This window comes from Antechinus flavipes, chromosome 4 (genome assembly GCF_016432865.1).
Source record: "Antechinus flavipes isolate AdamAnt ecotype Samford, QLD, Australia chromosome 4, AdamAnt_v2, whole genome shotgun sequence".
Classification (NCBI taxonomy): Eukaryota; Metazoa; Chordata; class Mammalia; order Dasyuromorphia; family Dasyuridae; genus Antechinus; species Antechinus flavipes.
In genome coordinates this window covers 258,217,036-258,244,392 of record NC_067401.1, presented here as the reverse complement: position 1 = coordinate 258,244,392, position 27,357 = coordinate 258,217,036, and the positions used below count along the sequence as shown (strand labels likewise).

The 27,357-nt window shown below is 35.3% G+C and overlaps 1 protein-coding gene across 1 annotated transcript; it reads left to right on the top strand.

The window, feature by feature from the left end:
• The first annotated feature begins 882 nt into the window (after positions 1 to 882).
• CGA (glycoprotein hormones, alpha polypeptide) lies at positions 883 to 25,376 on the top strand. Its single transcript, XM_051997360.1, has 4 exons — positions 883 to 1,083; positions 22,708 to 22,814; positions 24,093 to 24,277; positions 25,020 to 25,376. The coding sequence occupies exons 2-4, from the start codon at positions 22,715 to 22,717 to the stop codon at positions 25,095 to 25,097; spliced, it is 363 nt and encodes a 120-aa protein (XP_051853320.1). The 5' UTR covers positions 883 to 1,083; positions 22,708 to 22,714; the 3' UTR covers positions 25,098 to 25,376.
• Positions 25,377 to 27,357: the final 1,981 nt, after the last annotated feature.

Below are 27,357 nucleotides of genomic sequence, written 5' to 3'. Positions count from 1 at the left end.
GTCCCTCTAGGTATCTGAGAGAGAATTTAATTGATTTGTGATTCTCAAAGTAGGAGTGTCTCCTTCAATATCTACAATTAATAATGTTTTCCCCTGTTTTTCAGTGTTAGATGTCAGGGAGTGAATCCAATTGAACCCTGCTGGTATGGATCCACAGGCATTTCTCTTAAAAATAAAAACAAATTCTTCTACCTTATCAAAACACAAATAAAAATGGACTATTTGGGGATCTTGGGGTCATAGTTTTAAGAGTTAGAGGAGATTTTGTAGACCATCTACTTCAGCTTTCTCAGCTTATAGATGAAGAAACTGAGCCCAGGAAGGTTAGATGATTTGTTTGCCAGAGAGGTCTACTAAGCATCAAAGGTAATATTTCATTTGAGTAAGGTTTCCACTTCAAATGAGATAATGGAATAACAAACTTTGTGAACTTTAAAATACCATATAAATGTGTACTGTTATCATTGTCACCATTACCACTACCACCATCAAAACCTTTCAAACTTTTATGTTTGTACTTTTTTGATTCTCTATTAGAATAATATCAGGATTCAGGAAGTATTTTAAATTTAATTGTTTGAAATTTACAAGCTTCCTATTGCTTTAAGTAAGTAGAATATATTTAATTAAGCTAGATGCTTTTAGGACCTTGTTTATAGGAAAATATCCAATTTCCACATGCTCCACGTAAGTTTTGATAAAATGGGGATCAGATGGTGGAGGTTAAAGGATAGAGAACAGCAGCATTCATAAACTGACCTTGATGTCATGGCCACCTTAACAAACGTCAAAACAAAAAATGATTTGAGCCCCAAACAAGAGATAAGGCCAAATTGATATGCCAGTGATTATATCAAGGACCATTCAATCACCGGGCAGACTTTACAGTTGATCCTAGGGCTTAGATTAGGTGGGCATATGGGATTGAACACTGCTTGTATAAAAGGTAGGAAAGAACTTTATTAACTATGGATACTGAAGGGAAAGCTTTTGCTTTCAGAATCCCAGGCAGAAATCTAAACTGCTTTTTCAAATTCTGAATCAACTGTCCTGTCTTCATCCTGCAGAAAAGACCAAAGGAAGGTAACATAAATGAAATGTCTTTTAAAATTCTCATTGAATTGGGGGGTGGTAGAGGTGAAAAGCTTGAGACTAGAAGCAAAATAGGATTTTTTTTCTTCTCTGAAAACTGTCAGGGCAAGATAAATGGAATGAGGAAAGGAGTTAGGTTGAAGCATTTACTCAGACTCTCTAATGCACTTACAGTTGAACTCCCAAGTGAAGTCTGGAAAGCTGGGATCTGTGATCATAGGCAAAGATGACATTATGTCACAGAGTCTAACATGGAGGAAGCCAGCAGTTTAGTTTCCCTTTCTGCTGGGATGTAAGTGTGTTCTTTGGTCTCAGAATTCATTCCTAGAAGAGTCTTTGATGTCAACTAGAAGGCCTTTGTTAAGTCACAGCTTCTAAGGGTCAAGCAGAAGAGAAAGAATTAAATGGAAGCTTCAGAGCTTTGTAGATTGTCAGGCTTCAAACTAGTGAAAGGCCTTAGAACTGACCAGAGGAAGAAAATTTCATAATTTCAGCATTGAGAACAGGAGCTCCTGATAATTTATGATCCAGAATTCCAGACTGGACTTAATGAATGAGTAGAGGAGGAAGTTTCTGGATAACATCTCTCTGATTATTTTGCTAGTTTTATGAAATTATTAAAATATTTCTGAGTGACCAATATTTCCTTAGGGGATAGTGACTATTACTGACATAGAACCTTTCCCTGATAAATTACTTTGGTCACCAACAGAAGCAAATTTAAGATTACTGGCATGTCGAAGAAATTCAGTTTCAGGGTGAGATGATGTTGGATTAGTGGTAGCACAAGTATGGCCTTAGAGGAGAGAGCTAGAAACAATCCAGTTGAATGGAGAGAGGGAACATTCTTTCACCCATTTTTCACCCATTTCTACTGGCCTATGACCAGATTCCCTCATTCTCTTTCTGCATCTGTCCATGGAAATTTGAACTCCAATAGGAATTTGAATGTTTTAAGGCATAAAGACAGTCTGTTAATCAATAAGTATTGATTAAGCACCTACTATTATGTCAGGCTCTGTAGGTGGGATGGGAAACTTTTTCCCAATCCTGTGCCAGATATTAGCACTTAGAGAAAATCTCTGCCTGTTCTGCCCTACTTATGCTCTGGTCATCAGGGATTAAATAGTTAGTTGGTCTATGGTTTGAAGTTAAAGCTGGTCTCATTTAAATTTTTACTAAATAACTGTTCTCATTTAAAAAAAATCACTATTACATCTCTATAACCTTGGTTGAAAAAATCCCTTTAGAGAGCTAGGGATTTGAAAGCAGATATTCAAAAGTTCTCTTTTCCCCTATCTAATTAGTTTTGAAGAACATGAGAAGGGAACATGCAAAATATTGTGAACTGCACATACATTTTGTTTCTGGCAAGTGCAGAAAATGTGCTTCAATTGTGATATATTTCCTGTGTCAATTTTAAAAAGCCCTTTACAAATTCCAAAGGAAAATGCTTTACAGTGAAATACATATTATTCCTTAACAGAGAATATGCCTTTTAAACATCTGTAGATGGTTTTAAAAAAGAATTAAAGATAATTTATTTTAGTGCATCTCAGAGTCAATTATTCAAAATACTGCAGTACATTGTACTTAGCTGTCACCATAATATATTTTAAGAAATGTGTCTTTTTTCATTATCAAAAACTTACTAATTTTTATTTTAACTTCAGGCTTAAATCTTCTGAAATTTATTTTTATCCAGTAATCAAATAGGTTTTGAGTGAATAATATTTCCTGTTTCTTCCTACTTTAGCAGCAGCATGGCGTAGTGGACAGAGGACTGGGTTTAGAGTCAAGCAAGTCCTCAACTCACATCTAATGTTAGGTACTTGCTATCTATGTGACCTCGGGCAAGTCCGTTAAGTTGGAGTCTCTGTTTCCTTATGTGTAAAATTATGTTTACCTTACAGAGTTGTTATGAATATTAAACAATACTAGGTGATGCACTTTGAAAACCTAAAAGTGAAATACAAATGCTAGCTACTAGTATTATTATTTTAAAAGATCAGATCTCAAACATTTTAGGAAAGGAATTGATTACATTTTAGAATAAATTCTCAATTATATATATATATACTCACACATATTAGTGTGGAACTCTAATTTACAAGAAAATTCTGAGAGAAAGAAAAATATGCATCTTGTTCAGGAAGAAATACAAGAAATCCTAAACTCCATATTACAACAAAAAGCTTCACAGTTGGAAACTTTAATATTAATCAATTAATATTTCCATTTGCAACAGTATGACATAGCCTATTAAGTTGTAGTTATTCCTAATAATAGGTCTTAGGCTATTTTCACTATATAATCTATGCATAAAATTTTTTACTTTTGTTTTTGGGAGTTTCATTTCAGAGCCATTGTTCTGTTTCACAAGAGTAATCCCTTTGTAAAAATCTTTGAATTCCTCAGCTGAGTGACACACAATTCAGTTGTCTCTGAGGCTTATATAGATTCAACTCAAGGGTAAGACCTATAGGGATCAGACAGAAATGATTTTACCTCCTGAATTCTGATCTACTTTCAGTCACTCATTACTTGTATGACTTCATTTTACTCATTGAGGAATTTTAGTTAGATGGCTTTTGACTAAAAACTCTGTCAGTTTTAAATCCATGATCTTATAAATGAAACTCTTGTAAGATGAAATCAGGCTAATGGAAAGGCTGATTATTACAGAAACCAATAAAACCCAATAAAAAAACCTGATATTTATATAGCATCTTGCTCTTTGCAAAATACTTAGAATAAATTATCTTATTTGAGCCTTACAGGAGCCCTGTGAGGTAGGTGTTACTATTATTATCTTCATTTTATAGATGAGAAAATTGAGGTTTAGAAGATTAAACAACTTGTTTAGTAACACAAGGTTGGACTCAAATATAAATCTCTCTTGACTCCAAGTTCAATGACTGTTCCACAATACCACACTGTTCCCAGGGAATTGTACAAAGTATGTATCCTTAGGAAAGTTTCCCCAGAGCATAGGAAAAAGCATTGCAACCTAAGAGGCTAACTGAGCATATATGTTATTGACAACATCAAAGAGAACAGAAGAAAAGTAGAGAGCAAAGGTGGGAGACCCAAGGACCCCTATCATTATAGATTTGAAGCTAGAAGTAACCTCGAAGATCACCTAATCCAAGCCCCTTCAGTTTACAAGTGAAGAAATTGAGATCCAGAAAAGTCAAGAACCGTGTCCATGTTTAAACAAGGAGTAAAAAGTAGAAATAGGATTTGAACTACGTGAAGTAGCACAAAGTGGCTCAATGGAAAGAACTCTTGAGTGTTCTTTGAGTCAGAAAATTTGATTTCAGATCTCAACTCTATTACTTGCTCTATATGTAATTTCAGAAATGAGGGGTTTGGACTAATGATTTCCAAGGCCCCTCCCAACTCTAAATCTGTGATTCTCTGTCCCCAAACCCAGTGTTCCTTTTCCTTTAGTAAACTGAGAAATCCAACTTATTGGGAGATAACAATTAAAAGTTACCAGTGACAAAATCAGGGAACTTTCACATTGGGACGATCATGCTTTGATTTTATCATGGAAATAATAATTCCCTGGAAATGTGAATATACCTCTATTCATAATATAATTTCAGCTACTTGATTGGTAAGTGACCTTGGACAAATATGTAACCTTTTCTATGATTCAGTTTTTTAAACTACTCATTTGCTTTAGGAAAGCTAAAATCATAATAAACCACCAGGCAAGTATAAAAATGGGAAGAAGGCTGCTTATCATTAATAATAATAATAATAATAATAATGCCTGCATGTGACTTTTGACTCATATAGATGGTAGTGGGCTACACTGAAACCATATCATAATTTATTGCCAGAAGCACTTAGTTCATTAGGTTTACCTGTTCACTGGGTATTCTGGAACAACAGACATTGTAAATGTTCATTAATGAGGACTGAGAACTGTGCTTTATAATGCATGGTTTTTTCTTTCCCATCAACATTTCTCATTGATTTTTAGCTCTTAGATGCATTGTTCACAGACTTTATAAGAACGGCTGTAAAATCAGGAGAGTAATGAAAGAGCTAGTCTTCTAATTATATAATTATATCAGCATCACAAAGTAGTTTTAACTAATAATTAAAGTAGCAGTAGTAATGGGATCCCCCTGAATGGAGTCAAATTAGGAAAAAACAAACTGATAAACATTTGTGATCTTTATAACAACAATCAGAAGAAGCATTTTAAATCATCCTTGCCTTCTACAACCCCTTTAGTTTCCTGCTAGTCATTGTTAAAATTTTTCTTTTTTTCTTCTTTCCCTGTGTAATTGTCAAAACTCTAGTCCTCAGGATCTTACCGATTTAACAATTTAGCAATAGAAAGAACACTGAAATTGACATTATATGGACTGAATCTCAATCTTGGTTATGCATTTACTACTTTTAGGACCTTGGGAAAAATCATCCAGTCTCTCTGGGTCTCAGTTACTTTATCTGAAAAATGAGGGGGTTGGATTTGATGACCTCAGCTCTAGATCTATGATGTTGCTATGGTTTCATCATACTTTAACTCCAGTCCAGTTGAAGATAACAAACACAAAACAAAATTCCGAATACTTTTAAGTATGTAAGACAAAAAGCCTGCTTCCATAAATCAAGAAATGTGACTTTTATTCCTGGTATGGTCACTATGATTTATGATCCCCTTTCCTTATCTAGCTATCTGTTTTAGGGATGATGATGAAGGGGGACTTCAAAATATTTTGGAGTAGTTAGAAGGGATTTCAGAAATTGTTTATACTAATGGCAAACTCTAATAGTCATTAAACCACACATATAAATCCCAAAGTGACTTAGAAAACCACGTATTGTTATCTATGTTATGTAGTATTTTTATTTATTTTATTAAATATTTCCCAATCACATTTTAATCTGCTTCAGTCTAAACTCAGGAGTATTGCATCCCACAATACCGCAGGTGGTTGAGTGTATAGACCTCTAGTCTAGAGCACATTCTCTTTTTTCTAGAGATGAGGCAACTGAGGTCCAGAGAGATTAAGGAAACTTTTCAAGGTCATCCAGGTAGAGCTGAGAATTGAACACAGATCTTTTGACTCCAGATTCAACATTCTCTGGGGAAGTTGTGAGTTAATGGACATTTGGAGCTCTTTGGATAAATATCATTTCATTCATATATCATTTCACATTTGTGTTCATTATTCCATTCAATTCTTTATTTCTTTAAATCATCTTCTTCATTTTAGTCCCTACTGGACTGATGAAAACAGTAATTCGTCAAACAATAGAAATAATGGTTTTGCGCACCTCACTTCCATATTAATCCAAATGATTAGGCTATTGATTTATCCTCAAGTTTTTGGTCTCCGTGCCAGCTGTTTCTGTCCACTTTTAAAGTTGAAACCATCTATTTTTAGTTTTGTCTTCTTTATTGCTATTTCCTTCATTTTGTTGCACTACCAGCCTACCCTGTTAAGGATCTGTTATTTCAACTCTAACCTCCTACACAAAGATCTGATTCTAATCTCCCCAGTCATGCCAGCAACATGCTGTTCTCTGCGCTTTTTATTTAGTGAAGGTTTTCTGAATTCCAGAGACCCAGGAAGCAATGAAAATTAGAACCATACAGCTGAATTAGAATGGATTTTAAAATTACTCTTTTTGGAATGGGAGGAGTGGTAGGAGAAGTCATTGACCTAACCTGATATTGGAGCCAGTGGTCTAGCATTACAAAATACTTTAAGCAAAACTCTCTTTACTCTCATTCATTGATGCTGTCATTGGCACAGTCATCTCTTCTCATATCTCTAGCCAGAAGCCAAGAAGAACCCTGTTAGAGAAGAGTCAAGTGTATAAACTTTTGAGGTAGGGATGGAGTTTGCAGGTGAGCAGCTAAGGTGAAGAAGGAAGGAGAAAGGGAGACAAAGAGAAGGAAAAATAGAAAACATAGGTGCAGGAAAGAAAGATAGAAGTTCCTAAAAGAAGTGAAGAAAAAATGTGGACAAAAATGAGCCAAAGAGAGGTTCACCTCCAGGACTAGTGCAAAGTCCCATCTTTAGGAGTTGAACTCAGTCTTTGAAATTCCTTTCGCTTCTATGCAAGATACTAGTGGGAAAGAAGGAAGGAAAAGTTCCTCAGGGTGGGTTCCTAGTGTGAGTCATTATGGGGAGAGGCCCTGGGAAAATGGTAGAACAGCAAAAAGAGATGGACATCAGGCTAAATCTGCTGCTAATTAGGCTTTGGCCCTAACTTGGAAAGGTTGATGAGTCTTAAGCCAAATCCATGAAATTCCAAATCTGTTATTCATTAGGAAAAAATTAAAAATAAAATAAATCCTACGCTTCTTCATTTAACATTTGCAAAGAATTCCAAGAATAGCATAGTAGAGTGGTGAGAGTTTTTGGAGTAAAAAAATCTGGATTGGAGCCATAGTTATTGAACTGTGCTAGCTGTGTGATCCTAAGCAAGATGTTTCATCATTTTACTCTCATTTTCTCATCTGTAAAATGGAGACAGTCATGCTTCTACTTTTTCAGAGTTGTTGTGAGAAGAATAGCTTATAAATCCTAAAAGTGATGGGTATATTGAGATATTATTGTGCTCAACTGGCTTCAAAGGTGAGAAGTTTGACTAAAAGGCAGAAGGTAAGAAGAAAGAAAAACAAAGGCTGACTGTAAGAAAACATCAAAAGACTCTTGGTGTATTTGTTTGTATGAAAAGGGATGAAATTGTATCTGTTTTTTAGCAGATTTTCCATGACAGGATTCTCTTTAAATATTGGGTATATAGCTGCACAGCTGGAATGGATTATGTGTGTTTTACTATCATTTGTGGTTTCATGCCTTTAGACTTTCCATTAGATGAAAAAGGCCAACTAAGTTGAGGACCCAATATTTCTTTCTTCTGTTTATCCAGACCTACTTCCTCTCAAAGTGAGTCTAATCAAAGTATGGCAAGGATAAGGCAATCAGTGCTGAAATTTATAGGAAGCATTGATAGTAATTTCAAATTTTTTATTTCATTTTTGAAAAACTTATTTAAAAATATTTTCCCCCAGTTACATTCAAAACAAAAAATTTACATTTGTATTTAAAATTTTTGAGTTTTAGGTTCTCTCTCTTATTCCTACTCATAAATAAAAAAGACACTTTTGAAGTTATGCAAAATATTTCCATAAAGGTTGTGAAAAAATAGATTTCCCACCTTAATGAAAATAAGCCCCCCCCTAAGAAAAATTCAGTTAAAAAGAGAGAGAGAAAGAGAAAAGGCTTTAATCTATATTTGGACACAACCAGTTACTTCTTTGGGCATGGATAGGATTTTTCATCATAAATCCTTCAGAGAAGTCACAGATGATTGTATTACTGAGAATAGCAGTCATTAACAGTTGGTCATCCCAGAACATTGCTATTATTTTGTATAAAGTATATTTCACTTTGCTTTTCAGGGTTTTTTTTCTTCAAAGCATCCTCCTCATTGTTTCTCATAGAAAAATAATATTCCATCACAAACATATACCACTGTTTATTGAGCCATTCCCCAAATGATGGGCATCCTCTCAATTTCTAATTTTTTTTGCCTGAGAAGAGAGGTTCTAGGAATATATTTTTGTACATATGGATCATTTTCCCTTTTAAAGAAAAATTTCTTTTGGTATTCATGCCAAGTAGTGGTGTTGTTAGGTCAAAAGATGTGCATGAATTTATAGCCCTTTAAGCATAAATCATATCTTTTGACCATTTATCAATTGGGGCATAACTTTTTTTTTCTACAAATTTGACTCAGTGTTCTCTATGTTTGAGAAATGAGGGCTTAGAGAAACTTGCTTCAAAATTCATTTTACAATTATGATTGCTAACTATATTTCCTCCCTCTCCCATTTAGTCTCTCCTTTCACCCTGTCCTTCCTCAAAAGTATTTTAGTACTGACCACTCCCTTCCCCATTATGCCCTCCCTCCCTTCCTATGTACCATTCCCCTCCTATTTTCTTGCAGGGTAAGATAGATTTCTATACTCATATTGGTTATGCATGTTATTTTTTCTTTGAGCCAGTTCTGATGAGAATAAACTTTACCCTCTTCCCCTTTCTTCCTCCTTTCTCTCCACTGCAAAAGCTTTTTTCTTGCCTCTTTTTTATGGCAGATAATTTGCACCATTCCACTTCTTCCTTTCCCTTTCTCCCAGTACATTCCTCTCTCACCCCTTAATTTGATCATTTTAACAAAAGATATTTGTTCATTTTCAACTCACATATTCAACTCACACCTGTGCCCTCTGTCTACATAAATTCCTCTTAACTGGCATAATAATGAGAAAGTTTTAATGAGTTAGAAGTATCATCTTCCCATGTAGGGATATAAACAGATAAACCTTATTAAGTTCCTTATGCTATCATTTTTCTGATTATCTCCTTATGCTTCTCCAGAGTCCAGTATTTGGAAATCAAATTTTCCATTCAGCTCTGGTCTTTTAATCACAAATCCTTGAAAATCCTTTATTTCATTGAATAGTCATCTTTCCCCTTGAAGGATTATAGTCAGTTTTGCTGGGTAGGTGATTCTTAGTTGTAATCCTAAGTAATCTAAGCTCCATTTTCTCTGGATTATCATATTTCTAGTCCTCCAGATCTTTAACGTAAAAATGCTAAATCTTGTGTTATCAGACTATGGCTCCATTATACTTAAATTGTTTCTTTCTGGATGCTTGATTATTTTCTCCTTGACCTGAGAGTTCTAGAATTTGGCTATAATATTCTTGGGAGTTTTCATTTTGGGATCTCTTTCAGGAATTGATCAGTACATTCTTTTAATTTCTATTTTACTCTCTGGTTCTAGAATATCAGAACAGTTTTCCTTGGTAATTTCTTGAAAGATGATGTCCAGTCTCTTTTTTTTTGATCATGACTTTCAGGTAGACCAATAATGTTTAAATTATCTCTCCTGGATTTATTTTCCAAATCAGTTGTTTTTTCAATGAGATATTTCTCATTTTTTCTATTTTTTTCATTTTTTAGTTTTGTTTTGTTGTATCTTGATTTCTCATAAAGTCAGCTTTCATTTACTCAATTCAATTTTTTAAAAATTATTTTTCTCACTGAACTTTTGTGTCTTCTTTCTCAATTGGCCAATTTTGCTTTTTAAGGCAATCTTCTCCTCATTAGCTCTTTGCATTTCCTTTTGTATCACTCTCAGTTCTTTTCCTAATTTTTCCTCTATGTCTCTTACTTGATTATCACAATTCTTTTTGAGTCCTTCCATGGTCTGAGCCCAATTCTTATTTTTCTTGGAAGCTTTGGATGAAGGAGCTTTGACTATTATCATCTTCTGAGTGTGTTTTTTGATCTTCCTTGTCATCATAATAACTTTCAATGATCAGAAATTTTTTTTTGTTATCTGCTCATTTTCCTAACTTATTATTCAGCTTTTAACTCTTTGTTAAAATAGGGCTCTGTTTCCAGCATAGAAATTTCAGAGGTTTTGTGCAGCTGTTTTCAGAAATCCTTCCAGGAATCTGACCACAAGCAATCTTCTACCCTGGAGCTTTTAGATGTGTCCCTGCCCCATTTTAGCTGTAAAATCCAGTGTGTTGGCCAGGGACTGAGCTGCTGATCTGAGCTGAGCTGAAGTGGACAGTGCTAGGATTGCCCAGCTGGGTTTCCATCCCATTGTCACAGACCATCTCCACTGACCTTCCAAGTCCTTCCTGATATTTTTGGGCTTGAGGTCCAGAAACTTCTAGCACTGCTGCTGTTTCAGAGGTCCTATCTTACTGACACTGGGGTCCAGACTAGGGTAGATCCAGTCCAGGCTGGGGCTGGGACTGGGGCTGCATTGGCGCACATTGCACTGAGAATACATGCTACGTTTTTCACCCTGGTTCCACAGACCTTTTCTGCTGATCTTCTAAGTCTTCTTTTCTATTTCAGTTCAATGATAGAGAAATGATCATGCTGAGTACCTAGTTAACAAAGATAATTTATCCAAACAGGAAGCTGCTTTGTAGTTGCACCCTGGATGAACCCCTCTTTTATCCTAGTTATGACTTACCTTCTATTCCTAGCAATGTTTGTATAATATTTGGGGGGTCTCTACCCCTCCCAAGTAGGGGTATTTTGGGGTTCCTTTTGCCTTGGGTACAAAATTGATAATGATCATTCTCTTATTAATCGTGTTAATCCTTAACATTTATACAACATCCTTAAGTTTGCCAAATACTTTACTTAATTAAGTATTCTATTTATGGTTAATATTCGGTGATGCTGGCAAACTTCAAAGCTGGTAAAATTGAATATAAGATTTTTCATTTTTTATATTAACAGAGGCTGCATGCTATTTGAATATAGCATTTTATGGTTATCTCATAAAAATCACACTAAACATTGCAAAGTAGGGAGGGAGGAAGAGTAAAAGAAAAAAAGATGCTAAATAAGACAAAGGCTACATGTCTTCTAAAGTAGTCATTCTTCTATTCAAAACTTGAGTGCCTTAAGATAACAGGAGATAATTTGTTCCTCTGTAGAGTTTAGCTTATAGAATGGAATGGGGATTTGAAGCCTCGTCTATTCAAGTATTGGTGAAAATGGATTGTGAACTCCTAAAAAGCAGAGAATATATTTTTTCATTTTTGTATTCTTGTACACTTTTCTCTCACCCATGAAGCAGTTAGCTCATTTTTTTTTGTCCATTGTTGTTTGATTGTTTCAGTCATGTCCAACTCTTCATGACCTCATTTGGGGTTTTCTTGACAGGTACTGGAGTGGTTTGCCAATTTTTTTGCCGGCTCATTTTACAGATGAGAAAACCAAGGCAAGCAGGGTTAAGTAACTTCTCCAGTCACACATCTAGTAAGTGTCTGAGGCTAGATTTGAATTCAGATCTACCTGACTCTAGACCCAGAGCTTTATCCACTGTGCCACCTAGTTGGTAACAAGTAAATGAAGCTGAAGGAATGAGTGAAATTGTTCAATATGCTCCCTGCAATTTGATCAAAGTTGGGCTTATGTATGGTAACCTCTTATAGTCATAAAAATATCTGATAATGCTTACTCAGTGAGGATTTTTTTCTCCTACCTGTTGAGTTAGTAACAATAGCTAGCAGAAGTGGCTCTGACCTCAACTCACCATAGCTGTTATTGGGCAGAGAAGTCCTGGAAGTTGCCAAAAGAGTTGATATTTTAGCTGAGTAAAGAATTTATTTTGCCTAATGTTGTCTGCTCCAGCACTAGGTTTTTGCTTCTATTCTTCTGTTCAATCAACTCAATTATTTGAGTTTCTTTTTGATAATTCAAAATCTCAAAATTGAACATCAAAAAGACATATTATCCATGTGCCTGTACCTCAAGCCCTGGACTTAGAGAGACTAGTTCTGATCTTGGGTGGAGGCAGGGGATGGTGGGATGTTGAAGTGGGGGAGAAGAGGGGAAAAGATATAACATAAATATTGTTCTCTCTTTGGCTCATTATGCTTCCATTCAGAATTTACTGTGGGAAAATCACTGAATATAGTTTGTGTTTAGATTTTCACATATGTGGGTAAAAAGGATCCACAGCTTGAGTACTCAAGGCTAACTTGAATGTAAATATCATGAACAAGAAAGCCTTATTTTACTCCAAAAACATGTAAAAGACTCATAACAGTTCACAAAAGAATTTAGAATACTACAACAAAAGGCATTTGCAATAGCTTATAAACAAGTAGCATCTCCATCCCTCTCCATTGGGTCTCACTTTTCCATCAAAATCTTAAAATCTTCCTGCCTCAACATTAGAGTTAGTGCTGTCTAGGAAATCCCTTATCTTTGAATTTAGATACTATAGATGACATTATCTAGGCACTCCTTTCTTGGGACACATGGGTAAGCATGTGCTCATGCCACAAGGTATCCACTAATAATTGTGTATGTGTGTGTGCGCTGGTGTTCTTCAATATTAAGAGTTTTGCAGGGGAATCCTCCCTATCTATTATGATTTCAATACTTTTCCAGAAGAAAGGTGGAAAACCAAAGAATTAAGATAGAATAGGTCTGTTAATTAATTCCCTTTTATAGTCCAGCAAATACTATACTACTTGTTGAGTCCTACAAGACACCATTCTCTTGAGTCTGGGCTAACCAATTCATTGTGAAGACTGTACAGCCACAGAATCTTAATTAAGGAAAGTCTTTTGACCTTTCAACAAGATGCCTTATGGGCATATTCACATGCTCCATAAGGAAACACTTTCAAAAAGTTCCAAAGTCACCTCACTTATAAGATCACTAAACTAATCAAGGAAGTCTCTTTTTCAACCATTATCTGATGGGAAGACTTGTAAAAGATTAGAAAAAAAGATATTTTAAGTAATATGGCATTTGGAATCTTGTGTAATTTCAAAATTATTTCAAATTTTTCTTAATGACTAAATTTTATTTTTCTGTCTAAATGATTTTCACTTCTTTTTTTTCTCTTCATTCAGCCAAAATCTTTTAACTACCTACTATGTATGCTGCCCTGTGCTAGTTCATTAGAGATAAAGAAATAAGTCTTGGTCCCTGCTCTCAAGCAGATTAGAAGCTAGTAGGTGGAGATACAGCACACAGATAAATAACACATAGATGAGAATATCAATTCAGGGGAGATATGTAAATATTTACTAATCTGATGAATCTTATTCATTTCTATTTCTCTACCTCCTTTGGTCTCTGTTAATATTCCCATTAGTCTTCCTATCTTTCAGACAATCAAGTTGGATATTAAATTTCACTCCTTTCACATTGGAACCAGAGCTAAATCATGCTAGTACAGCACATTTAAAATGCTTGCTTTTCCATTTCAACAATTCAAGTCTTTGAAGACCTTTGCAAAAATTGGATATACATAAAAATTTGTCTTTGACAAGCCTTTTCTTCCTTTTCAAATCATAGGCCTTTTTGTCCATTACTCTGTAAGGTCAGCTCTTTCCTGAAGTGTTTCCTCCTCTCTTTCCTAAACCTATTTTTTTCTTCTGATATTAGTAAGGTATTAGAAAGAAAGTTCCTAAAATGAATATATTAAGTCATAAATGACTGTTAGCTTCCTTAACTTTAGTGGAATATTTGAATTTCAAAAGAGGATTAAAAAAAGAATATATTTCTAATTTATGGAATTTCAGGCAATATATGGTTATATTTTTGGGTGAAGGGTCTTGCTGAGTATATCTCCCAATATTATCTACCATGTAGGTAATTATTTGGTCTGTGAGTGTCTTCCTTTCCTAAATGGTTATCTTCAATCCCTAAGACTGCTTCTGGATTACCATCTCTGTTTAACTCTATATGATGATCATTGGTGGTTAAGATGCTGATATCTTTGATATCTTTCCTTTTGTTAGGAAAGTTATTTACTGAAGTCCAATCCACTCCTTATCCTCTTACTGATATGTTAATCATTTAAATAAAGATAATGCTACAGGCTCAATTCCCATGGAACTTTTTGGTCATTTCATCCCTTTACTATCACATATTACTGAAAAGGGTTCTGAGGTCAGATGGGTCACCAAATGGTTCAAGTATGGCTATCACAGCTGCTAGAAAAAATACTCTGTGAATGCCTCACCTATTGGGTAAATTGGCATCATTCAGAAAACATTGTTTGTTATTTAAAATAATTTAACATTATTTAACATGTATATTACATTCACTAAGATAAGACCTAGCCCTATGTCTAATGCTAATGTTTTATATGCATTTACCTTTATTGTATTTCAGTATATGTTTAATAAAAGCAGATCATTAGAACTCCAAAATCCTCAGTACTTTGGCATTTTAAAAACAATTTTACTCTGAATAAGTTTTCTTCCCCTCCTCCATTTACCTACATATTATATTGAAGGAAGTAAATAGACACAGATCTCTATTTGTGCACAAATATATTCTACTATATATTAGGAAATACACAGCTCAAATCCTGTAACTCACTTATGTAATTCCTTTGTGTGTGTTCTTTGTAATTTGTAGTGTATGAGTTTTATAGTCAACACAGGAATGGCTCCTGCCTATGGCACATTTAACACTTGTAAATTCCCATGGCAGCCAGCTAAGACTCCTGTAGCTGAACGGATTGAGAAATCATCTCCTGGTGAATTATAATCTTAGGAGATTTTGTTCTATTTTGGGTTTTACAGTCTTTTCCTTTTCCCTTTCCCCTATCAGTTTTTTTGCAGTATAAAATACAGTTCTCTATTTGTACTTTTATTTTTGATCTTTTCTTTATTATTATTTCAAATTTGGGGTTTTAGCATAAATACTCAATTCAAACCAGAAATAGCACAAAACAAATACATTCCAGCTGATTTATTATGTTTTCCTACTTTATCTTTCCTTTCCCCTTCTGCTTGTATTATCTTTCTAATAAATTCATAGATATTTACAACTTATTAGGAAATTCAGAACTCATATCCCCAAGCAGTCTCTTCTCTGATCCCTGAACCTCCCTCCCCTTCCCTCTAATATTGACAAAACTCAACTTGCTTTGAGGACTTGCATTGAATTTAGGTGAAAAATACCTGGAACATGTATACTATTTAATCCAAATTCCCCCCAAAAAGAAAAAAAGAAAATGAGAAATCCTTTTGAAAGTCCATAACATCTGAGGAAGACCTCATTTCTCTCATTCTCCTCAGTCTCTTCCTCACCTTTAAAAAATTTAAAAAATGAATGACAAATGAACCTATAGAGATATAATATAGTAGAACAAAGAACATATCTGAAGTCTGAGGATCTGGGTTTGAATCCCATCTCTGTGTCTTACTATTTATTCCAACATGGATGAGCCATTTATCCTTTCTGAGTCACAATTTCCTCATCTGTCAAGTGCAAGGGCAAAATAGATGATCTCCAAGATTCCTTCCAGCTCTAATTCCTAGGATCACTCTGGATTTTCTGCTCATTTAATACATCATGAGATGTATTTTAAAATTTGCATTGAATTGTTCCTCTCCAACCCTGCAAACCTGTTATGAATAGTCTCTCTCTGAATTAATCTCTAAGTAATGGGTCTCTGAATAATGTGTGAATTTTCATAATATATGGGCTGTGAAGTCAAGGCACAAAAACAATACAAGCTAAAAAGGAAAACCAGTTTCAACTATGAATTTTTTTCATGATTTTATGTGCTACTTGGGACATCAATTCATATGGGATTTGGGACATTAATTATGTATGAACATAAAAACCAAATTAGCTATGCATGAATATATGCATTAAGTAAAAATCATGACCTATATATTTATTTTAGCTGTAGCTATGCTTATAAATTCTCTACTTTGCCGGGTTTTCAACCTGTTAGTTGTACTAATCAATTAAATCACTTATAAGGGTCATGGTATATGCTAGCATATTCCTATGCACATTTTACTGTTAGTCTAGATGAAAAATGAACATCAGTTTTGAGCCATGAGTATTTTAAACTCAGCTCTGGATTGCCTTTTGGTGGGGAAAGGCAGCACAGCTATGGTGGAAAAGATATTGAACTTGGAGTCAGGTATTCTGCTTTCAAATTATGGCTCTGACATTTGCCATCTATGTGACCATGGACATATCATGTGTCCTCTCAGTTCCTTATTAAATGGGATTAATAATACTTTCTTTGCAATCCTGATAGAAATAGTGGAAATAAAGATCTTTACAAACATTACAACATTTTTTATAAGTGTTATTAGGCAGGACTTTTACATAATTTTTAAATCTTGTTCTTCTAACCCAGGATGTTAAGGATGCTCTTAGGATTTAAATGTAAGTAATCGACTTGATTCCTTATCCTCAAAATTCTCAATGACTTTTGGACTGCTTTTCAGTTGCATCTAACAAGTTCTAGTGGAAAGAAAGATGGATTTGAAATTAGAAGACTTATATTTGAATCCCAACTTTAGAATTTGAAAAGTTATATTAATCTGGGCAAGTCATTAACCCCTCTGGTCCCCAGTTTCCTCCTCTGTAAAATGAGGCCCAATAATGTATAACCTCTTATGACTGTTGTCAGATGAAATTTTTTTTTTTGTCGAGGCAAGTCACTTGCCCAGATTACGCAGATAGTAAATATTAGTGTCTGAGGTCTTATATGAACTCAGGTCTTCTTGATTCCAGGGCCAATGCTTTATCACAGCGCTATCTAGCTGCCCCCAGATATTATTATGAGTTATTATTACCCAAGTGATAGCCAAGTATCCTAGGTTCCTATGAACACAAGAAGTACATTTAGGTCGTATGTAGGCAAAGTACTCTGGTGTCAGGGTATTCCATTATACTTATAAGGATCATGCTTTATGTAAGCGTGCAGAAAAAATGTTTTATCCTCTCAGACAGATACATAAGTAAAATATGCAAATGATTTGTGATTTCAGCAGTATGAAGAAATTCCATTGTGGGAACTTCTTCCTCTAAAAATGATCTCAACTTAGAAGAAAAATCCTAATGAGTTTTCTGAGACGCATTGAGGTTAAGTGACTTGCTCAGTCACATAGTCAGAGGTATGGTTTGAATTCAAATCATGTTGATTCTATTGTATTCCTTGGCCATGCATTTTCATATGTATGACCTTTAAAATTTGGAGGATTCTTAGCCTAAGGTCCACTCTCCTAACTCAAGTTAGATTCCTGAGCAAGTTGTATTTCCCCCTTTGTTCTCTAGAAGTACTCTAAGGGATGAGTTCTGTCCTTTTCTATTGTCATCAGTCTAAATCTCTATTTCAATATATTCTCCTTAATATCATCAGTGATGAAGGCCCGTTTCTCCTTCCCATTTAAAACAAATAAGTTTTTTACAAGGGATATTTACTAAGAAGATAGATCAAGAACAAAAGAACAAATACTTCCAACATCTAGGGAAATATTATCCCTTATATTCCCACAGAGAGAAGATTCAAACTCAATAGCAGTTACTATAAAACTTCCCCACTAGACACCGCCCCCCCTCTTTCTCTGTCTCTGTCTCTTTCTCTCTCTCTCTCTCTCTCTCTCTCTCTCTCTCTCTCTCTCTCTCTCTCTCTGTGTTTGTGTGTGTGTGTATCGGTCTTTTGGTCTGTCATCTCTCTTTTTCTCTCACAGGACTCAGTGTCTTGGCCTCTGAGACTATTCCTTGCTGCTTTGGATCCCAACAGATCCTTGGTACTGCTTTAAACTGGGGTTCTCAGACCTTGGACAGCTCTGTCTCTCTCTCTGTCTCTCTGTCTGTGATTCTCTGTCTTTCTGTGTCTGTATGTTTCTCTCTCTCTTTCTCTCTCTGATCCTTTGTCTCTCTATATGTTTCTCTCTGTTTCTGTCTTTGCCTCTCTGTCTCTGTCTCTTTGCTTCTCTGTCTCTCTGTTTTTATCTTTCTCTCTCTTTCTCTGTCTCTGCCTTTCTCTGTCTGTCTTTGTCTTTCTTTGACTCTGTATCTGTCTTTGTCTTTGTCTGTCTCTCTCTCTCACAGGACTCAGTATCTTGGCCTTTGGGGTTATTCCTTGCTTCTCTGGTTCCTAGCAGATCCTTGGTACTGCATTCAACTATGGTTCTCAGACCTTGGACAGCTCTGGCTCTGTATCTGTGTCTGTGACTCTGTGTCTCTGTGTTTGTGTGTTTCTCTCTCTGATCCTCTATCTCTCTCTGTATCTCTTTGTTTCTTCCTGTCTCTCTCTCTCTCTGTTTCTGTCTTTCTGTCTTCCTCCCTCTCTCTGTCACTCTGTCTCTGTCTCTGTCCCTCTCTTTCCCCTTCCCTCTCTGTCTCTCTCTGGGTATCTCTCCCTGTTTCTCTCCCTCTCTCCTTGGCTCTATGTCTCTCTCTTTCTAGCCTCCCTTTTTAAGGTTTCAAATTCATAGACTGGTCAGTTACTCTGCCACCTAAAAAACAGAAGAGATTAGAGATATAACAGAGATAACATTTATATATTTATACACAGATATAAATATGTGTAAAGATATAACAGAGATAGAGTTAGAAACAACAGAAGGGCCATGTGTTCCCAGGCCATATGGTGGAAAGATGGGCAGCTGGTATCAGGTCATTGCTGCTACTACAACCATATCTCTTAACAAGATCAGTGCCATGTGCTCTGAGTTTCATGGTAACTTCAGGTAAAGAGAACTTGAGATCTCTCTTGTATTTGGGGGATGCCCATAGTACCTCATCTTCCCTACTGTGTTCACCACCACAGAAGGAAAAGGACAGGTAGTTACCAGGCTTTTTGTATCTACTTCCAATTCTAGCTTAGCTGGCAATCCAAAGTTAATTTATTCACTATGCAGTTAACAAAATGGAAATGGAATACCTGCCCATTTTTCAAAATGCACATAAGGATAGTCTCAAGCTCAGTGGACAGTCAGGTGGTACAATGAATAGAGTGCTGGGTCTGGAGTCTGGAAGATCTGAATTCAAATCCAACTTCAGATGCTTATTAGTTGTGTGACCTTGGGCATGTCAGTTCACCTTGTTTGCCTCAGTTTCCTTATTGATGAAATGAGCTGAAGAAGGAAATGGCAAATCATTCCAGTATCTTTGCCAAGAAAATCTCAAATGGGATCATAAAGAGATGGACATGACTGAATATCAACAAGCTGAGTCCTCTGTTTATGTTCCTAAAGGCAGAACTCTTGTTGACCAGTCCCTTTTACATTATACATATACCACTTCTCATTCTATATTAAGCCCACTCTTCATCACATGTGGAGGAAACATTATTCAGGAGAAGGAAAACACAACGTGGGTACATTTTATTCTCTGATATTGAACTATGTTATCCACAACATTCTAGTTCTTTCAGATAAAGTCTAATGAGGGGCTTGTGCCAAAAAATATATCTACTTTGGGGTTCTTTTATCACAGTAGAAAAAAAGAGTGAGTAAATATAGAGTTGGTGTACTTTCAAATTCCAGATCTATTTTAAAAAAAATGTTTTTATTAAATTAATTTTCAACATTCACCCTTGCAAAACACTGTATTCCAAATTTTTTCCCCCTCCCCTCTACCTTCTCCTCTAAATGGCAAGTAATCCAATATGTTAAACATATGCAATTCTTCTATACTTATTTCCACAATTAAGCTGCACAATAAAAGTCAGATCAAAAAGGGAAAAATGAGAAAGAAAACAAAATGCAAACAAACAACAACAAAAAAGTGAAAATACTATGTTGTGGTCCTCAGTTACCACTGTCCTCTCTCTGGGTGAAGATAGCTTTCTTCATCACAAGACCATTGGAAATGGCCTGGGTATCACCTCTTGAAAAGAGCCACGTCCATAAGAATTGATCGTTGTATAATCTTGCTGTTGCTGTGTATAATGTTCTCTTGGTTCTACTTACTTCCCTTAGTATCTCTCCAGGCCTTTCTGAAATCATCCTGCTGATATTTTATTTTTATAGAACAATAATATTCCATTACCTTTATATACCACAACTTAGCCATTCTCCAAGTAAGGGTCATCCACTCAGTTTCCAGTTTCTTGCCACTACATAAAGGGCTGCTACAAACATTTTTGCACACATAGATTCTTTCCAGATCTAATTTTTTTAAAACTATCCATTTAATGTTAGGAATGTTCAGTAGCCTCTTCAAATCTAGTAGGAGTTTAATAAATGCTGATTGACTGACACTATTTCTAAAAAGATAGGCAACAATTGGTTACCTAATAAATAGATACCTATCTAACTATTAACAACTAATTAGTAATGTAAAAGTTATTTCAGAATCATTTGGCTGCATGTAAATAGTTTAGAAGAAAGTCAAATTAGAAGAAAGAATGGAAATGAGAAGATAATGATGACATTGCTAAAAAAAAGATTATAGCAACTCCAATTTGACTAAAATAAGTGAGCTATCAACTCCAAAAAAATGAGAAGTAGATCAAAGTAAAAATATTGATCCCAACTATTACCAATTCTTGAAGATGTTTAACTTTTGTAAAATCACCACTAAATGAGGAGTTAAGGAAAACTCAGAAACAATTTTAGTCAACAAACATTAAACTTTGACAAATGGAGAGAACATTCATGTACAATGGCAACTTAGTGTATAAGGACATCAACAAAATATTATATAGAAGAATGATATAAGACTAAGAGTGTTAACATCTCATATAGCAGCACAAAGTATTTGAGGTTAAAATAAGCTTGGAGTGAAGTCCAAAAAAGCCAATTCATCCTGAAAGCATTAGTAAAGGAAACTAAAAGGAGAAAATGAAATAGATATAAAATGAGATTCCTAAGCCTTTCTGTAGTAATCTATTCTTACCAACAATGATCTTGGAACAGCTAAGTCTATTCTTACCAGCAATGATCTTGGAACAGCTAAGTAGTGACTAATGATTTATGTACTATTTGAGGAAGTGACAATGGTACTTAAGACAATGGTCAAGAAGAGTTAATTGACCTGAAAAATCCATGCCAAAGGCTCCCAATACGCAACTATTCAAACGGATCTGTAGTCTCATCAAATCAGTTACTGTCTCTGATGAAATAGCAACCCCTCAATGCCTCCCCATCCTGTGTGACTCGGTTCATGTCCTTCCTTCTCACACTTCATCACAGGGAATCTACCCAATGTGCTGGAAGTTTTCTTTGATTTCTGCCAACATCCCTCTGTTTATCTGCTGGTTATCCCTTGATCTTGGCAAATTATCAGTACTATTTTTTCTTCCTGTCACACAGTTCCTTGGTGATGTAATTTTCTGTTTTTTTTTTTTTTAAGTTTGTTATTGTCTTTTGTAGCCTACTCATGTTTCTCTTTGTATAAGGAAGGGTTTTTTTTAAGATTGGGGAGAAGGAGAGTATTTGGAAATGATAATCATATGCACTTTAAAAAAATCAATACAGCCTTTTTTGATTTTTAAAGAGAGATACGATAAGAATTATATAGGGTGAAAAGGGCTGAGTTTTTTTTTGGTGCATGGAGCACCCACACTAGTTGGATTGAGTTTCATTAAAATGAGAAGCTGTGGCTAGAACAAAAATTATGGATCATGATTTTTTACTTAATGAGTCTATTCATACATAAATTCTATTTTTATTTTCATACATAATTCATACACAGAGATATTATATACTTCTGACTCAAATAATTCAAATGACTTGTGAATTTTTGGTGTGAATATTCTTTCTTCTCATATAGACCTCAATGTTTTTGTGCCTTGTTAGATGAAGTTCATGAGTTATCATAGTCAGAAACTAAATCATAACCTAGATCTAGAGCTGGAAGGCACACAGAGGCCATCTAGACCAATCCTCTCTGTGACTTATCCAAAGTTACAGAAGAAGCAAATATCAGAAACAGTATTTGAACCCAGGATTTCTGATCTCAGAGAAAGTATTCTTTCTATTGTGCAGTCATCTTGTTGTTGATGATAGTGATGATGATGATCACATTCTTATTGATCCCAGTTCTTTAATACATAAATTATATATATGTGTGTATGTGTGTTTATTTTATATATATATTTTTTTTCAACAGCAGTCATCTTTGTAGATTTGTATAGAATCCAGCCTTCTTCTGGCTTCTTTCCAATAAAAGTGACCAATATAGCTTCAGTGTATGCTCTGCTGCACTCTGTAGACTGGTAATAAATCAGGATAGTTATTATGAAAAAGATTCATTATCACTATACATGCCATATTAATCATTTATTTGTCTATCTTTGCAGGAGAGCCATGGATTACTATAGAAAGTATGCAGCTGTCATTCTGGCCACCTTGTCTATATTTCTGCATATCCTCCACTCCTTCCCAGATGGGGAGTTTATCATGCAGGGTGGGTGAGCTAACTTCAGTATTCAGCAATGGGGACAACACATTGTTAGACATACATCAATAACCACATTAATTACATTTCTACCACCTTACTTAATGTGGTCATAAATCTTTGCTCCCAGATAAATATCTAGGCACTTTGGGGGTTGTGAACATAAAATGAAAATAGCTTCAGAAAATGTAAAGCACTAGTGATATTTTACATCTCCATTTATATGCCAGCAAGGACATTTTCATCTCGAATGGAGAAGTCTGTTATTATTCTTCATTTATTTCGCAGTCTTACAAATAGAAAATTCTCCATGTTCAGTTGTCTTATTATCTTTTTTCATCTCCCAAAAGACTTGGGGAAATTGTAAAATTCTATTTGGAGAGGAATTTTCACATCAGTTATAGAGTGAGAAAAACTATTTTTGTTTCTATCCAACATTTTTATGCAATAAATTTGCTTTGCTATATTGTTTGAACAATCACATCTTGCAGCTGGTTTACTTCCATCTGCTATGAAATTGTAAACCATGATTGGACTCGATTTTTCTTCTAGATAAGTGGTTACAGTCTTACATCACGTTTTCAATAGAGCTACTTTGTTTTTTATTTGTCTGGACTTGAGTTTAATCCATGTGTGAATATCCCAGTGTCTGCAAATTCCCTGTAGTTTTGGTGAATTCCCTTGTGACATGAAGAGTTAATTACTTGTCCATGGTCATATAACCACTGTGTGTTAAGAGGATCTGAATCTAGGCTTTCCTGAGTCCAAGATCAGCATTCTCCACACTATCCTGTACTGTCTCTGATGCTGGACTTAGTATCAAACTCTTTCTCCATTCACTAAAACTTTTTAAACAACATGCATCTTGCTCTTGATGCCTTTCCCTTTAGGAAAAGTGAATAACAAACTACAAAGGAAAGAACATTTTACTTCTGGGCAAAGTTCTGTTTTTCATACCAGCATGGTATTTTCAACCCTCATTTTTTGCTCTCCCTATAGGCATCCTATTATCATCAGACTGGGGAATCCGTGCTTGTAAAGAAAGGAGCTATCACAATTGAAACTTCAACATGCACATCTGTTGGAATTGTTTTTCCCATGTGCATTATTCTAATCAGTGTTAATAGAATGTTATGTACAAGCGTGGGGATGAGACTATATCCTAAGGAGGACTGATTATCATTCTCTCAATAAAAGAAAAAGAAGCTATTAAAATCAGATACATCAGAAAAAAACAGTAGATTTTTTTTCATTATATTCTGTAATGTTCCTATGCCATTATGACAGGTTGTCCAGAATGCAAGCTGAAAGAGAACAAATACTTCTCCAGGCTAGGAGCTCCCATTTACCAGTGCATGGGATGCTGTTTTTCAAGAGCATATCCTACTCCACCAAGATCAAAGAAGACCATGTTGGTTCCAAAGAACATTACATCAGAGGCCACATGCTGTGTGGCCAAAGCATTTACAAAGGTAAGCCCTTTTAGTTTGCAGTGTTCTATAGCATTCAAATAGAAACCAAACCCCAATCACCATCTGTACAGTCAATATCTGAGTTTCTAGCTTGGTGGATATCATGGTGGTGGTAGGTCGGTCTCTCTCTCTCTTCTCTCTCTCTCTCTCTTTCTCTCTTTCTCTCTCTCTCTCTCTCGTCTCTCTCTGTGTGTCTCTCTCTGTCTCTCCCATCCTCCCCTCTCTTCTCTCCCCCCCCCTCTCCCTTCTTCTTCTCTCTCTCTCTTTCTTTCTCTCTTTCTCTCTCTGTCTCTGTCTCTTTCTCTCTCTCTCTCTCTCTCTTTCTCTCTTTCTCTCTCTGTTTTTCTGTCTCTTTCCTCCCTCCCGGTATATACATATATATGCACACATACATATATACATATACATATGCATATACATGTACATACATATACGGAGAGAGAGAGAAAAAGGGGAGAAACAGGGGGACTCAATGGAGTAACATCTTTATGTTCATACAATTCCTTAATGCATGCTCAAAAGCCCAAACCATATATATAGATATACATTTATATATCTATATATATATATCACAAATATCAAGAGAAAAGGAGACATTTTGTGTATTTGATTAGCAAACAATTATTTAATTCCTAACTTCCCCTCTTCAGAGTTTTAAACTAACACACAACTCATTCTTTCTTTAGTAAAAACAACTTGACTCATCAGCATTTATTACTTTGTGTTTTTTTTTTTTTTTAAGGCCACGGTGATGGGCAATGCAAAAGTGGAGAACCACACAGAATGCCACTGCAGTACCTGTTATTATCACAAATCTTAGCTATTTTTCCAAGAACTTTGTGGACGATTCTTGACCTCACTCTATGAAAAATCAAGTTGTCCAGCTTTTTTAGTATCGCTATGTGAAAAGTCTGGTTTTCTTTCTAGACCAGCTTAATGTATTACAATATTTGTGCCAGTTGGATTGCCTCTGTCCTTTCCCTCACAGATGAATAACATTTTAGCTCTTTTCATTTGAAGTGAAAAATAGAATTTAACTTCATAATCAAAAGTTGGTTCTATTGAAAAATAAAGTATGTATTGAATCATCATGAAATAATTGATTCATTCATCTTTCTTAAAGATTTAAAAGTATTGGCTTTGCGCAAGGTTGACTGACAGGAATCAACCAATCAATATATTTTTTATATATTTTATTGAGAGGTAGCATGGTCTTGAGCTTCAGCACCAGGTAGATCTGAGTTCAAATCCTCTGGACAACTCTCTAGAATGGTAAGTTGCAATGTAACCTGCATAGATGGAGCCAATTCCTTATTTGAAAATTCCCTAAATCAATGAAATAAGTCACAATTCTAATCCCTTTTCTGTTTGGTTATCTGACAATTCATTTTCACTTGAAGTCGGATAGGGCAGTTACTATGAAATAGTAACTTAGATGGAGAGAAATAGGATCAAGAGGAAGGGGCTGTTAATATACATTTCAAACTATATACAGAATATACTGGAATGCATATTTCATCCCAAACCTGCTATGTGAAACAACTGGACCATTAGACACAAGCTTTCATTTTGATTTTTAACTACTAAAACCCTAGCATATGTATACAATAAGATTTACACTGGAAGCAAAATTTCAAGGGGGCATTTTACATTAAGTATTAATGTGCTGTTTTAATTTAAAAATAACTTTGCTAAGTATACATCTCAACTGAGGTCTATGTATAAAATGTCCTAATAGATACAGATATTTACCTTTGGTGAGTTAAAGGCCTTTATTGTGACTTCTGTCTGAACTGTACTGCAGAATGCTAGATACATACACATGTGGAACAACTCAAGATGAGGTAATCCAAAAGATGTGTATGTGGGAGTGGAGGTACTTTGAAAGTCAAAACATAGCAGAAACAAACAAAAATTTACATTAAGAATTGCAAGCAACTTGAGTCCAATAGTAAATGGAATGCCAATATGGCAGTATTTGTTTTTAATAACAGAAATAGGAAGAAGTCTCGTACCAGCAGAATCTTGCATACACACAACATACAGGAAAAGCCACCCATTGTTTCCATAAAACAAGATCCAATTCATATTGTGAGAAAGTACGAATTACAGAAAACAAGGATCATTGGAAGCAGAAATAGATAGAATTTTGGAGAAATCTGTCCAGGAACAAAGGCCCAGAAAGTTGAATTGATTTGCCTGTAGCCATACAATTAGCAAGTCATAGAGTCAGAACTCTGAAGCTTCTGTACTTTCTATTATCCTGTGCTTTCCCCCTGATATGCTAATTTAAAATAGATTCTAATAGATCTGTAAATTTATTAAGGTGTTTTCCCTCTAGTGAAGATTGCTACTGTTCATAACTATCAGAGGGGGTCAACCCAATGTGCTGAGAAAAGGGTGTCTTCCTCAAAGTCTCTTTAAATTTACCAAAGGAGTATGTTATTATTGGTGATGTTTCACTCTGTGTTTTCATTTTCCTGATTGCACATGCCTTCTGCCCTCTATTTCCTTGCAAGATATCCCTTTTCCTAATGCGTCCCACATGCCTGACTAAAAGGAAAAGTACTTTTTAAAAAAAAAATTTTATTTAATGATTACTTTAAATTGACAACATTATTCCTTGCACTCATTTCTTTTCCGATTTTTTTCCCCTCCCTCCCTCCACCCCCTCCCCTAGATGGCAAGCAGTCCTTTATATGTTGGATATGTTGCAGTATATCCTAGATACAATATATGTTTGTAGAACCGAACAGTTCTCTTGTTGCATAGGGAGAATTGGATTCAGAAGGTATAAATAACCCGGGAAGAAAAACAAAAATGCAGATAGTTCACATTCGTTTCCCAGTGTTCTTTCTTTGGGTGTAGCTGCTTTTGTCCGTCATTTATCAATTGAAACTCAGTTAGGTCTCTTTGTCAAAGAAATCCACTTCCATCAAAATATGTCCTCATACAATATCGTTGTCGAAGTGTATAATGATCTCCTGGTTCTGCTCATTTCACTTAGCATCAGTTCATGTAAGTCTCGCCAGTCCTCTCTGTATTCATCCTGCTGGTCATTTCTTACAGAACAATAATAT

Excerpts from the sequence above, each read along its gene's own strand:
- CGA (XM_051997360.1), top strand. The coding sequence starts at position 22,715 with ATGGATTACTATAGAAAGTATGCAGCTGTCATTCTGGCCACCTTGTCT. Across the intron at positions 22,815-24,092 it reads TGGGGAGTTTATCATGCAGG|GTTGTCCAGAATGCAAGCTG; the intron begins GTGGGTGAGCTA and ends CCATTATGACAG. Across the intron at positions 24,278-25,019 it reads TGGCCAAAGCATTTACAAAG|GCCACGGTGATGGGCAATGC; the intron begins GTAAGCCCTTTT and ends TTTTTTTTTAAG.